Source organism: Hypanus sabinus, chromosome 10 (assembly GCF_030144855.1).
Source record: "Hypanus sabinus isolate sHypSab1 chromosome 10, sHypSab1.hap1, whole genome shotgun sequence".
Lineage (NCBI taxonomy): Eukaryota > Metazoa > Chordata > Chondrichthyes > Myliobatiformes > Dasyatidae > Hypanus > Hypanus sabinus.
In genome coordinates, this window is record NC_082715.1 from 160,117,245 (window position 1) to 160,129,989 (window position 12,745).

At 46.0% G+C, this 12,745-nt stretch overlaps 1 protein-coding gene across 2 annotated transcripts in view; it reads right to left on the reverse strand.

Moving 5' to 3' along the window:
* Positions 1–12,745, reverse strand: part of si:dkey-91m11.5 (PH_BCR_vertebrate and RhoGAP_Bcr domain-containing protein) — a 406,087-nt gene that overhangs the window by 21,454 nt on the left and 371,888 nt on the right. For both annotated transcript variants that reach the window (XM_059983343.1, XM_059983342.1), the window contains one exon: positions 10,128–10,262. In XM_059983343.1, coding sequence (XP_059839326.1) covers positions 10,128–10,262 — 135 coding nt within the window. The remainder of the gene's footprint in view (positions 1–10,127; positions 10,263–12,745) is intronic.

Here is a 12,745-nt window from a genome sequence, read left to right on the forward strand (position 1 = left end):
CAAAGATGAAAAATTTCTTGGTGAATCTGTGGAATTCATTGCCACGGTCAGCTATGGAGGCCAAATGATTGGCTGCATTTAAAGTGGAGGTTGATAGGTTATTAGTAAGAGTATCAAAGGTTACAGGGAGAAGGGGTTTAGGATAATAAATCAGTCACGATGGAATGGCGGAGCAGAATCAATGGGCCAAATGGCCTTATTTTGCTCCAACGTCTTATGGTCTTACGATACGCTGTATTGGATATACCTCAAACAACAGTGAGTAGGAGAACAGGAAGGTACCCACATGGTGTCATGGCAACAACCTGGCCCTCAATGTCAGCCACACAGACTTCAGGAAGGGGGGCAATGCACATCAATGGTGCTGAGGTTGAGAGCTGCAAGTTCCTGGGAATGAACATCACAAAGAGACTGTCCCGATGCATCACCGAGAAAGCCCAGCAATGCCTCTACTTGTCACAGCCACAGACTCTGCTGCACAGTAGATTCAGCAACTGCACTCGTGAATATGCACGTCAGCTAATTATTATTTTATTATGGCTGTATTTAACTCCCTTCTTTTCATTGTAGTGCTTGTTGAGACTTGAGCAACGCACTGCAATGTGATGCTGCCTGCTTGCATTTGGCCCTTGCCTGAGAAAAGTGAACTATCAAGTTGATAGATGCTGAGGAAGACTGGTACTCGTTTTATGGTTAGATATTCTTTTCAGCCGTGGTATTGCCATCTAGTTTTCCATTTGAGAATTTCGTTAGTAGCCTGATAGGCCCAGTCTTTGTTTTATTTTCCCTTAAAATACTACCTGCATTAAAGTCTGTGAACTATCAACCTGCTTTAGTGTCTCTCTCTCTCTCACTCTCTCTCTCTCTGCGCACTTGGGCCATATCCCCACAGATTGACAGCAAGTCTCGACCACACCAAGCAGAGAGAGAACAGTTGACATTAGCCCTGAGATTCTTTGGTCGGGTAGGGGACAAGCTACAGGCAGTTGAATCTGTTGAGTGAATTGACTGAGGCAATGAGGCAGATAATCTTGAGATCAAGAGGCCCGGTATCATCACTCGCAGCAACTGCTCAGCGGCTCCCCGCAGACAACCGGAGTAAGGCGTATGTGATTCTACTCCATGAACACACTGCTGACAGCAATTAGCATTCTTGCCAACACAATTCAGCACCCTCTGGCCACCTCCGTACCATTCCCAGCATCTCACAGATCGTCCTTTTCTGCTGCCCCAACAACCTCTGCCACGATTGCTCCCTCTCCCACCCCCAGTCCAGAACCGATTCCTGCTTTCGGACCATCACAGACTCCCGCGTCCATAGAAGAACCAAACATTCCACCACTGGGCAGATACTCTGGTGAACCCATTGGCTGCAAAAGTGTTATTACCCAATGCAAGCTGGCATTCTGAGCCCAGCCTGGTCATCTTGATCATGATGCACAAAAACTGGCATACCTGGCCAATCTCCGAGAGGCACCTCCAGTCAGCCTGTTCAACTCCGGACACCCTGCAGCCCAGTCAGAGGTAAGGAGGGATTTTGACCTTCCACCATGGGTTAGGGAGGCTGCCCACTGACTCCTGGATATGCGAGAAGCCGGAGGGACGGTGAGGGACTACGTAGTCAAATTCTGTACACTTGCAGTAGAGACGGGATGGAATGAGAGAATTCTCATCACTGCCTTACAGCGTGGACTGAACGTAGGGGTCCAACACAAGATCGCTGAGTGACAACCAGGGTAGTCTGGATGATCTGATTAGTCTGGCTATTCGTGTTGACAACTGAGTGGCACGGTGAAAGAATGGCTCAAGCGTCCTATGTACCTTCTAATCACCATCTTTCCTCACTCGTGCCCTCATCACCCAGGCCACAGAGAAGCCTATGAAAGTGGGGCACGTGTGCCTGTCTCAGCAGGAACGAGAGTGGCACAGTTGGACAGGTTCCTGCCTCTATTGTGGATCAATTTTCCAAGGCTGCCCACTTCATTGCCCTCCCTAAGCCGCCGTTGGCTACACTCATGGTTCAATATGTGTTCAGGCTCCAAAGCTTCCCTCAAGACAATGTCTGATTGTGGACCACAGTTCACTTCCCACTCTTGAAAGGCTTTCTGCTCTTCTGTAGGACCCGCGGCCAGCATCTCGTCTGATTTCTATCCACAAAACAATGGCCAGACTGAGAGTTGGAGACAACCCTGCACTGTCTTGCCTCTTGCAACTCCATGTCCTGGAGCTCCCAATTGGTTTGAGCAGAGATCGCCCACAATAACCTCGGTGGGTATGTCTCACTTTGAATGCCAGAAGGGATTCTACTCACCGCTGCTCCCTGACCAGCAGATGGATGTAGGAGCTCCTGCTGCTGAACAGCTGATCCAGCATTACAAGTGCACCTAGGACCTAGCCTGGGATTCTCTGCTGCGTACACACAGAGACAACATGCCCGGCAGGCTGATCGGCTCTGCTGACAGGTGAGGGCTTTCAAGCCAGGACTGGAGGTCTGGCTGCCATCAAGGGATCTTCCCCTGAAGGCTGGGAGCTGCAAATTGGCTCCACACTAAGTGGAGCATTTGCAGTGGCAAAGGCTGTAAGCAAGGTCTCGTATAGATTGCTTCTGAGAGCATTAATGAAGGACCACCCAGTATTCCACGTTTCCCAGCTCAAACTGGCCTCAGTCACCCCTCCTCCGTTTGGTGGTGGTTTCCTGGTCTATACTGTGTATCGCCTCATTGCTGGTATCAGCTTCTGCGTGGTTACCCTCCCTGGGGGAAGAAAGGGCAGGAGAGTGGAGAGTATCTTAGCCCGTCAGAGCCCTTTGGACCGAGGTGGGATGCAAAATGTGAGGAGCCATTCAGTAGCCGAAGGAGCTGCTGACCCAGGTACCGGTGCTGGCTTTTGTCGTATGTACTGCACACGGATGCCAGCCGAGAGGGTTTAGGGAGAATCCTGTATCAGGATCAGGGCTCCGGGTTGAGGCCCGATGCATTTGTCAGCCGAGTCTGTCGCACTCCGGGAAAAACTACCTCATGCACAAGTTGGAAATACTGGTGTTGAAATGGGTAGTGGTGGATAAGCTGAGCGACTACCTCTACGGGGTCAAGTCTGAGGTGAGGTCAGACAACGACCCCTAACTTATATCCTGACCTCGGCGAAACTGGATGCCACCGGCCGTCGGTGGTTGGCGGTGTTGCCTGCCGATGATTTCAGCCTGAAGTACCGGCCGGGAAGCGGGAATGTTGATGCTGATGCTTTGTCCCGACGGGCGCATGAGGGACTGGTCAGGAACGAGGAGTGGGAGAGCGTTCCTGCCCCAGGGGTGAAGGCCCTGTGTCAGTTGGCCATCACTGTGAAGGCAAAGGAAAAGGAGGGGCAGGAGCGAGCGGTGGATCAATTGGGATCTTCTGATGACGCCATCCCCCAAGTCTACTGTAACCTGACTGCTCTGAAGACAAGTCAACTGCCGGAATTGAGTTCTGGGGAAGTGGCAGCTGCTCAGCGAGATGATCCGGGCATCGGTACCAGTTGGACCTGTCTGGGTCCAGCTCAAGCTCCATTCCTTTGTCAGCTAAGAATGTGGACTCCTGGGGTTCTGGCTGAATATGCCGATCTCCTTGAAATTTTCAGTAAAATAAAGGCCACTACCCTGCCCCCACACAGGAAGTACGACTCTGCCATAGACCTCCTAGCTGGCACTAGTCCTCCCTGAGGCTGGCTCTTCTCCCTCGCTCATCCTGAATCGGTGACCATGGAGGAATACATTGAGCATGGGGTTTGTCCGTCTGTCAACCTTGACGGCCGGAGCGGGCTTCCTTCTTGTGAGCAAGAAAGATAGCAAGCTCTGTCCCTGCATCGATTATATCATTATTGTGAAGAAGCACTACCCTCTTCCCTTGCTGGTGTCTGCATTTGAACATCTGCAGGGAGCAAAAATATTTTCAAAATTGATCTGTGCAATGCTTACAATCCGATTCGCATAAGAGAAGGGGATGAGAGGAAAATGGCTTTCATCACCTCCAGTGGCCACTATGAATACCTGGGGTATTCTGGCCTTTTCCAGGCCATGGTTAAAACTGTGCTCGGGGACCATGTGTTTGTGTATTTAGATGACATCCTTATCTATTCCTGCTCTTATCTGGAGCACGTCCAGCATGTCCGGAGAGTACTGAGACGCCTTCTTGAAAATAACCTGTATGCCAAGCCTGAAAACTGTGAATTCCATAAAGACCAGGTGTCGTTTTTGGGCTCTATACTCACCCATCCAGTGCTCAAATGGACCCTAATAAAGTCCAGCAGTCACAGAGTGGCCCAAACCGTCTACAATCAAACAGGTACAGCGCTTCTTGGGGTTTGCAAACTTTTATCGCCGCTTCATCTGGAATTTCAGCTCTATCGCGGCTCCAATTAATGCACTGGCGGATTCCATTGACGGGCGATGCCGACCAAGCATTTTCTGTGCTAAAGTGACGTAGTCAAGGAGGCCCTGGAGGAATGACGACACTGGCTGGAGGGGGCAGAGCATCCACTCTTGGTCTCCAATTGATGTACTTACCAAGGAGACCTTGGCAGGATTCCGCTGACGGACAATGCCGACCAAGCATTTTCAGAGCTAAAGCCATTCAAGCCGGGGGGGAGGTCTGGTTGGCATCAAGGGATCCTACTCTGAAAGTCAAGAACTGGAAAATGGCACCGCGCTACGTGGGACTGTTTGTAGTGAAAAAGGCTGTCAACAAGGTGTCCTATAGATGGCGTCTACCAGCGTCACTGAAGATCCACCCAGTATTCCATGCTTCCCAGCTACCTCTCCCCTGGCCCTGGTCACCTCACCTCCCCCTCCTCCCTGCCTGGTAGGTGGTTCCCTTGTCTATACCGTGCGGAACCACCTGGCATCTTGCCGGGTATGTGGTAAGGTCCAGCACCTTGTGGACTGGGAAGGGTACGGTCCAGAAGAACGTACACTTGGACAGAGCACAGCAACACTTCGCTGCCTGTTTGTATTCAGCCTTCTCTGAGAAATTGGACTTTCGAGTCACCAGACTGAAGATTAGTGATATTTGTTTAATGTTCAGCTGTTCGTTTCAGCCGCAGTGTAGGCTTTGTTTCAGCGTTTATTGTTTTATTTTCCCTTTAACCCTGTTGGCATTGAAGCTTTGTGAACTATCAACCTGCTTCAGTGTCTCTTACTCGGTACTTGGGCCATATCCTAACCTGGTAACAGAAACCTCTTCAATGTCAGCACATCTTTTCTTTGACGAGGAGCCCAAAACTGTTCACAATACTCAACAACACAAAATGGCGGCACAAAATGCTAGAGGAACTCATCAGGTCAGGCAGCATTTCAGAAAAGAGTAGTCAACGTTTTGGCCCGAAACATCCACTGTACTCTTTTCCTAGATGCCGCCCGGCCTGCTGAGTTCCTCCAGCATTTTATGAGTGTTGCTTAGACTTCCGGTATCTGCAGATTCTCTTTTGTTCACAATACTCAAGGTCAGGCATCACCAGTTCATCAGCCCCAGCATCACATCCCTGCTCTTGTATTCTGGATCTCTTGAAAGGAATGCTAACATTGCATTTGCCTTCCTCATTACCAAATCTACCCACAAGTTACCCTTTCAGGTGTTCTGCACAAGGACTCCCAAATCCCTTTGTATCTCAGATTTCTCTCTGTTTAGAAAATAGTCTGCACATTTATTTCTTCTACCAAAGTGAATGACCATGCATTTTCCAACATTTTAATTCATTTGCCAATTTCTTTCCCATTCTCCTAACTTGTCTAAATCCCTTCTGCAGCCTTCCTTTTTCCTCGACACTACCTTCCCCTCCACCAATCTTTGTATCATCTGCAAACTTGGCAACAAGCCATCTATTCCATCATCTAAATTATTGATAACATATTTTTAATTATTTAATATAAGATGTTTAATAATTTAATAATTATTGACAACATAAAAAGAAGAGGTCCCAACACCGACCCTTGCAGAACACCACGAGCAACTGGCAGCCAACTAGAAAAGGATTCTTTTTCTCCCACACACTGTCTCCTACCAATCAGCCAATGCTCTAACCATGCCAGTAACTTCCCTGTCATAACATGGGCTTTTAACTTGATAAGCAGCCTCATATGTAGCACCTTGTCAATGGCCTTCTGAAAGTCCAAATGTTCAACATCCATTGCATCCCCTCTATCTATTCTACTTATAATCTCTTGAAAGAATTCCAACAGGTCCATCAGGCAAGATTTCCCCTTAAGGAGACCATGCTGACTCTGTCCTATCTTGTCCCGTGTCACCAAGTACTCCATAATCTCATCCGTAACAATTGACTCAGTATCTTCCCAACCATGAGGTCAGGCTAACTAGTCTACAAGCCCCTTTCTACTGCCTTCCTCCTTTCTTAAAGGGTGGAGTGACAATTGCAATTTTCTAGAGTCCAATGATTTTTAGAAAGAACTTAGAAAATCTACAGCACATTACAGGCCCTTCAGCCCACAATATCGTATCCACCTCAACCACCCTTGCTGGCAGTGCATTCCACACACCCACCACTCTCCGTGTGAGGAACTTACCTCTGACATCCCTCTTGTACCTCCTTCCAAGCACCTTAAAACTATGCCTCTTTGTGTTAACCATTTCTGCCCTGGGACAAAGCATCGCTTCCACACGATCAATGCCTTTTGTCATCTTATACGCCTCGTATCCTCCATCACTCCAAGGAGAAGAGGCCGAGTTCACTCAACATATTTTCATAAGCCATGTTCTCCAAACCAGGCAAACTCCTTGTAAAACTGAAAGATCATTTTTAGTGTCTCTACAATCTCTACTGCTACCTCTTTCCTAGAGTGCCATTATCTCGTGTTATGTACCCGTAGGTCTTTCGTCTTTTTCAGCACCTTCTCCCTTGTAATAGTAACTGCACTCACTTCTCTTCCCTCACATCCCTCAACAATTGGCACATTGCTAATGTCTTCCACAGTGAAGACTGATTCAAAATACTCATTTAGTTCATCTGCCATGTCCTTGTTCTTATTATCTCCTCATTATTCCTTTGGCCTCATTTTCTTGGGGTTCTGTATCCACTCTCATCTCTGTTTTATTTTTTACATACTTGAAAAAGCTTTTTTTTTGATCCACTTTGATATTCTTTGCTAGCTTGTTTTCATATTTCATCTTTTCCCTCCTAATGTTTTTTTAGTTGCTCTCTGTAGGTTTTGCAAAGGTTTCCCAATTCTCAATCTCTCACTAATTTTTGCTTTGTTGTATGCCCTCTCTTTTGCTTTTACACTAGCTTTGACTCCCCTTGCCAGCCGCGGTTGTACTATTTTGCCATTTCAGTATTTCTTTGTTTTTCAAATACATGTATCCTGCACCTTCCTCATCTTTCCCAGAAACTCTGCCAGCATCTCCTTCCAATTTACTTTGGCCAACTCCTCTCTCATACCACTGTAATTTCCCTTACTCCACTGAAATACTGCTATGTCAGACTTTATTTTCTCACTATCAAACTTCAAGTTGAACTCAATCATTTTGTGATCACTGTCTCCTAAGGGTTCCTTTACATTAAGCTCCCTAATCGCCACTGGTTTTTTATATAATGACCCAATCCAGTACATCTGATCCTGTAGTAGGCTCAATGACATACTGCTCTAAAAAACTATATTGTAGGCATTCAACAAACTCACTCTCTTAAAATCCATTACCAACCCGATTTTCCCCATCAACCTGCATATTAAAATTTCCCATAACTATCACAACTTTGCCCTTTTGACACACCTTTTCTATTTCCAGTTGTGCTCTGTGGTCCATATCACAGCTACTGTTCAGAGGCCTGTATGTAACTGCTGTCAGAATTCTTTTACCCTTGCAGTTTCTAAATACCTCCCGATCCTATGTCACATCTTTCTACTGGTTGATTCCATTCTTTACCAGCAGAGCCCTTCTACCTATCTTCCTATCCCTCTGATACTACATCAGCTCTGAACGACAACCATCCTTCAGTCATGATTCACTGATGGCTACAACATCATACCTGATGATCTGTAACAGTGCAACATTATATTCCATGCATTGAGAAATGTCACTTTGAGTGACATTCACCCCACTGGTTGCAATTCTATCCTATCACCAGCCTGCCCTTCCTGACAGTCTGACTGCACGCTATCTTTGCTTTTATACCATCCATCCTATCCCGAGTCCCTTCACCCATTCCCAACCCCCTGCCAAATTAGTTAAAGCCTCCCCAAATAGCTCTAATAAACCTGCCTGCGAGAATATTAATCCCTCTCGGGTTCAGGTGCAGCTCTTCACTTTCGTACAGGTCATACCTCCCACCAGAAGAGATCCCAATGATCCAAGTATTTGAAGCTCTGCCCCCCGCGCCAGCTTCTCAGCCACATACTAATCTGCCAAATCATCCTATTTCTACCCTCACTGGCATCTGGCACAGGCAGCAGTCCAGAGATTACTACCCTGGAGATCCTGCTTCTCAACTTTCTACCTGTTTTTTAAATTCTCTCTTCAGGAGCTCTTTTCTCTTCCTTCGTCATTGGTACCAATATGTACTGAGACACCTGGCTGCTCTCCCTCCCTCTCCACAATGCTGTCGACACGACCCTGATACCTGGGAGGCAGCATACCATTCTCCTGTCTTTTTCCTCTGACTATTGAGTCCCCTATCACTAGCACTCCTCTCTTCTCCCTCTTTCCTGTCTTGCACCCCGGACCCACGCTCAGTGCCAGTAACCCGGTCTCGGTGGCATTCCCCGGGAGGCCGTCCCCTTTAACAGTTCACAAAGTGGTATACTTACCATTGAGGGGAATGGCCACGGGGATCTCCGCACTAACTGCCTATTCACATTCCCATTTCTCCTGACAGTCACCCAGCTACTCACCTCCTGCAACTTAAGCTAGCTAATAATATTGAAGAGGATACCTAAAGTTTCTTCAGATGGATAAAAGTGCGAAAGAGAGGCGAGAATAGATATAGAAAATTATGCTGGAGATGTAGTAATTGGGGACAAGGAAATGACAGACAAACTGAATAAGTATTTTGCATCCGTCTTCACTGTGGAAGACACTAGCAGTGTGCCAGAAGTTCAAAGTGTCAGGAGGAGAAGTGTGTGAAGTTGCCATTACAAGGGAGAAGGCTGAACTTGGAAAACTGAAAGGATCGAAGGTAGATAAGTCACCTCGACCAGATGGTGTACACCATAGGGATCTCAAAGACATGGCTGAAGAGACTGTGGAGGCATTAGCAAGGATCTTTTAAGAATCAATTGATTCTGGCATGATTCTGGAGGACTGGAAAATTGCAAACGTCACTGTACTCTTCAAGAAGGGAGAGAGACAGAAGAAAGGAAATGAGAGGTCAGTTAGTCTGGCCTCAAGAGAAAACCTTGCCTGCAAATATGCTGGAATTCTTTGAAGAAATAATAAGCAGGATACAAAGGAGGACCGGTAGATGTTGTGTACTTGGATTTTCAAAAAGACTTTGACAAGCTGCTATATATGAGGCTGCCTAACAAGTTAACAACCCAAATAAAGTGGCTTCCAGTGATTAATGGTGTTCCACAGGGGTCTGCGTTGGAACCGCTTCTTTTTACGTTATATATCAATGACTTGGATGACGAAATTGATGGCTTTGTGGCCAAGGTTGCAGATGATATGAAGATAGCTGATGGGGCAAGACGTGGTTTTGAGGAAGTGAAGAGGCTACAGAAGGACTTAGTCCAGGAGATTGAGCAAAAAAAGTGACAAATGGAAACCAGTGTCGAGAAGTGTCTGGGCATGTACTGTGGTAAAAGAAATAAAAGAGTAGACTATTTTCTAAATGAAGAGGAAATTCTAAAATCTGAGATGCAAGGGGAATTGGGAGTTGGGGCTGACGTAAGTATTAAACTGCTTTTAATACTTATATAATGCTTTTGTATTTTCCTTAATCTTATCTGCAAGTGACATTTAATGGCTCTCCTTTGCCTCTGAATTTAAGCTGCTGCCTGCGCTCTCTATACTCCTGAAGGGCCTCCTGTTTTCATTGCCCCAAATCGACTGTATACCTTGTTGTTTTCTTATCAATCAAAATAGAACAACATTGTCAGAAATCAGTTTTTTTAAGACAAGAAGAAAGCATTCCTTGTGACTTACCAATTCCCTCAGCGAAGTTAGGGTACAGCTCATCTGTGAAAAGAGGCTCTGGTAGCTCTCGGAAATAAAGTTTTAACGTTCCCGCAATGGCATTAACATCCATTTCACTCATCATCACAGAGACATCTTTATTATCTGTATTAGATGACATATTTAAATACAGTTAAAGACAACAACTAACCTGAACACAAATGCATGAACTGAACAGAGATGGGCACAAGGCAACATTAAATAAACATAAATCTATACCCTTGACGTGTCCTGTTAATGATTAAGGAGAAGATAAGGAAATAGCTTGACAATGGATAAATAAAAGAAGGATAAACAATCCGCCAATCAATAAACTGTAGATGCTGGAAATCTGAAATAAAACCAGAAAATGTAGGTCACGTTCAACAAGCAACTGCAGAACACAAAAAATAGCATCATTGCAGAAAATTTAAGGAAGGAATATTCAAGGTTACCCTGGTAATAAACTGCTGATGAAGCCATATAGTTGACGGGTTACTGAGTTCGGGTAAAAAGACAATCCTCTGTAGGGACATAGGAGACTTCTAAGAAAGTAGAGATACTGCTGTACCTTCTTTATGATGGCATTTATGTGTTGGTCCCAGGACAAATCTTCTGATATGATAATGCCAAGGAATTTAAAGTTGACTCTCTCCACTTCCAGTTCCTTAATGAGGACTGGCTCATGGATCCCCGGTTTTTCCCTCCTGCAGTCCATAGTCAGCACATGGGTTTTGCTGACATTGAGTGAGAGGTTAGTGCTGTAGCACTATTCAATCAAATGTTCAATCTCTTTCCTATACACTGATATGTCACCACTTCAATTCGTTCAACAACAGTGGCACTGTCAGCAAATTTAAATATGGCAGTGGAGCTGTACTTAGCCAACTTTTGGTACAGCGCAGATGGGTCTTATTTCCCTCAAAATAAGAAACGGCTATTTAAATAGAAAAGTGAGTCTTGTAACATGAAAGGGGGAATTCAAAAGAAAGACAAGAGGAAATACGCTAACAAAACCCGAAGACAAGCGATAAAATACCGACCGACGTTGGCACTAGCAACCGAGCTGAACACGAGGATATGGAGGCTGTTCACGCGAACATCGTGGCCGAAATACAGGCGCTGATATGAAAAAAGAACTGAGTGATACCTTGGGTTTTCTAAAGAAGGAACTGGTGGATTTCAGAGAAGAAATTAACCAGAAATTGAATGTTATTGTTGGTGATTTAAAATGGGCAGAGGTATGGAGCAAAGAGTGACAGAAGTGGAGGAGTGGAAGGCCGAGGCTGGGGAGGTTCTTTCCCACGCACTGGAACTTCAGGAGATCATTCAAGCTCGACTAATTAACCTGGAGGTGCTTTCACGCAGGAATAACATAAGTATCCATGGAATTTCCAAGGGCGTGGAAAGAGACAACATACAGAAATTTCTGGAAAAATTTATTAAAACAGAGCTGCCCCTTCCCAATGTTGCCCTCGGCATACAATGCTGCCATTGATCTTTTGGATCCAAACCACCACAAGGTTCCAACCCAAGGCCCGTGGTCATCTACTTTCAGCAGTAAAAAATTAAAGAGTTGGTGCTTCGCTCTGCTTGAAAAAGAAAGAGATACTTGTTATGATGGGAGAGGTAGTTTTTGATCAAGACTACCCGACCGAAATACTTATGAAAAGAAAGGCTTACTCCGCCATCAGAAAAACACTTAAAGAAAAGGGGCTCTTTACCCAGCCAAACCTCCAGTGTTTTTTGGTACTGGACAAGTCTACCGTAACGCATCAGAGGTGATGAAAGACCTGAAAAATAGGGGATTTTTCCCGGACTGTCCTGGAATCGTGGCCCCCGCGGAAGGCACAGTCACGGTGAAACTGAGGCGGCTTTCCTTGGAGAGAGTGGGTGCAAAATCCCATCAGGACCGAGAAACATGTCTGAAACGTATCCAGGAGCTGTACTTAGCCACAAAGTTATAGAAATAAAGTGAGGGTCTAAGCATACAGTCTTGTGGTGCCCCTGTATTGATGGTGACTGTGGAGGAGATGTTGTTGCCAATGGAAACTGAGGATCCAGTTGCATAAGGAGGTACCGAGGCCTAGGTCTTGGAGCTTAGTAATTAGCTTCAAGGAAATGATAGCGTTGAATGCTGAGCTGTGGTCAATGAAGAGCATTCCGATGTGTGCATCTGTACTGTCCAGGTGTCCCACAGCTGAGTGAAGGGTCAATGAAATGCCATCAGCTGTCAACCTGGTGTTGACGGCAGGCAAATTGGAGTGGATCCAGGCCACTCCTCAGGCAGGACCAATCCCTCAAAGCACTTCACCACAGTGGATGTAAGCTGATCATTGAGGCAGGCTACCATGTTCTTCTTGGCCACTGGTATGAAGATTGCTTGAAGCAGGTGAGTACCTTAGATTGTCAAAGCAAGAGGTTGAAGATGTCTGTATACACTCCAGCCAGTTAATTAGCACAGGGGGTCTTCAGTACTCAGCCAGGTATGAATCTGGGCCAGAGGGATTCAACCTCTTGAAGGATGCTCTTACATCGGCCTCAGAGACTGAAATCACAGTCATCAGGAGCTGTGAAGATTCATGAAAGTGCCTGCATGTTCTCTAGTC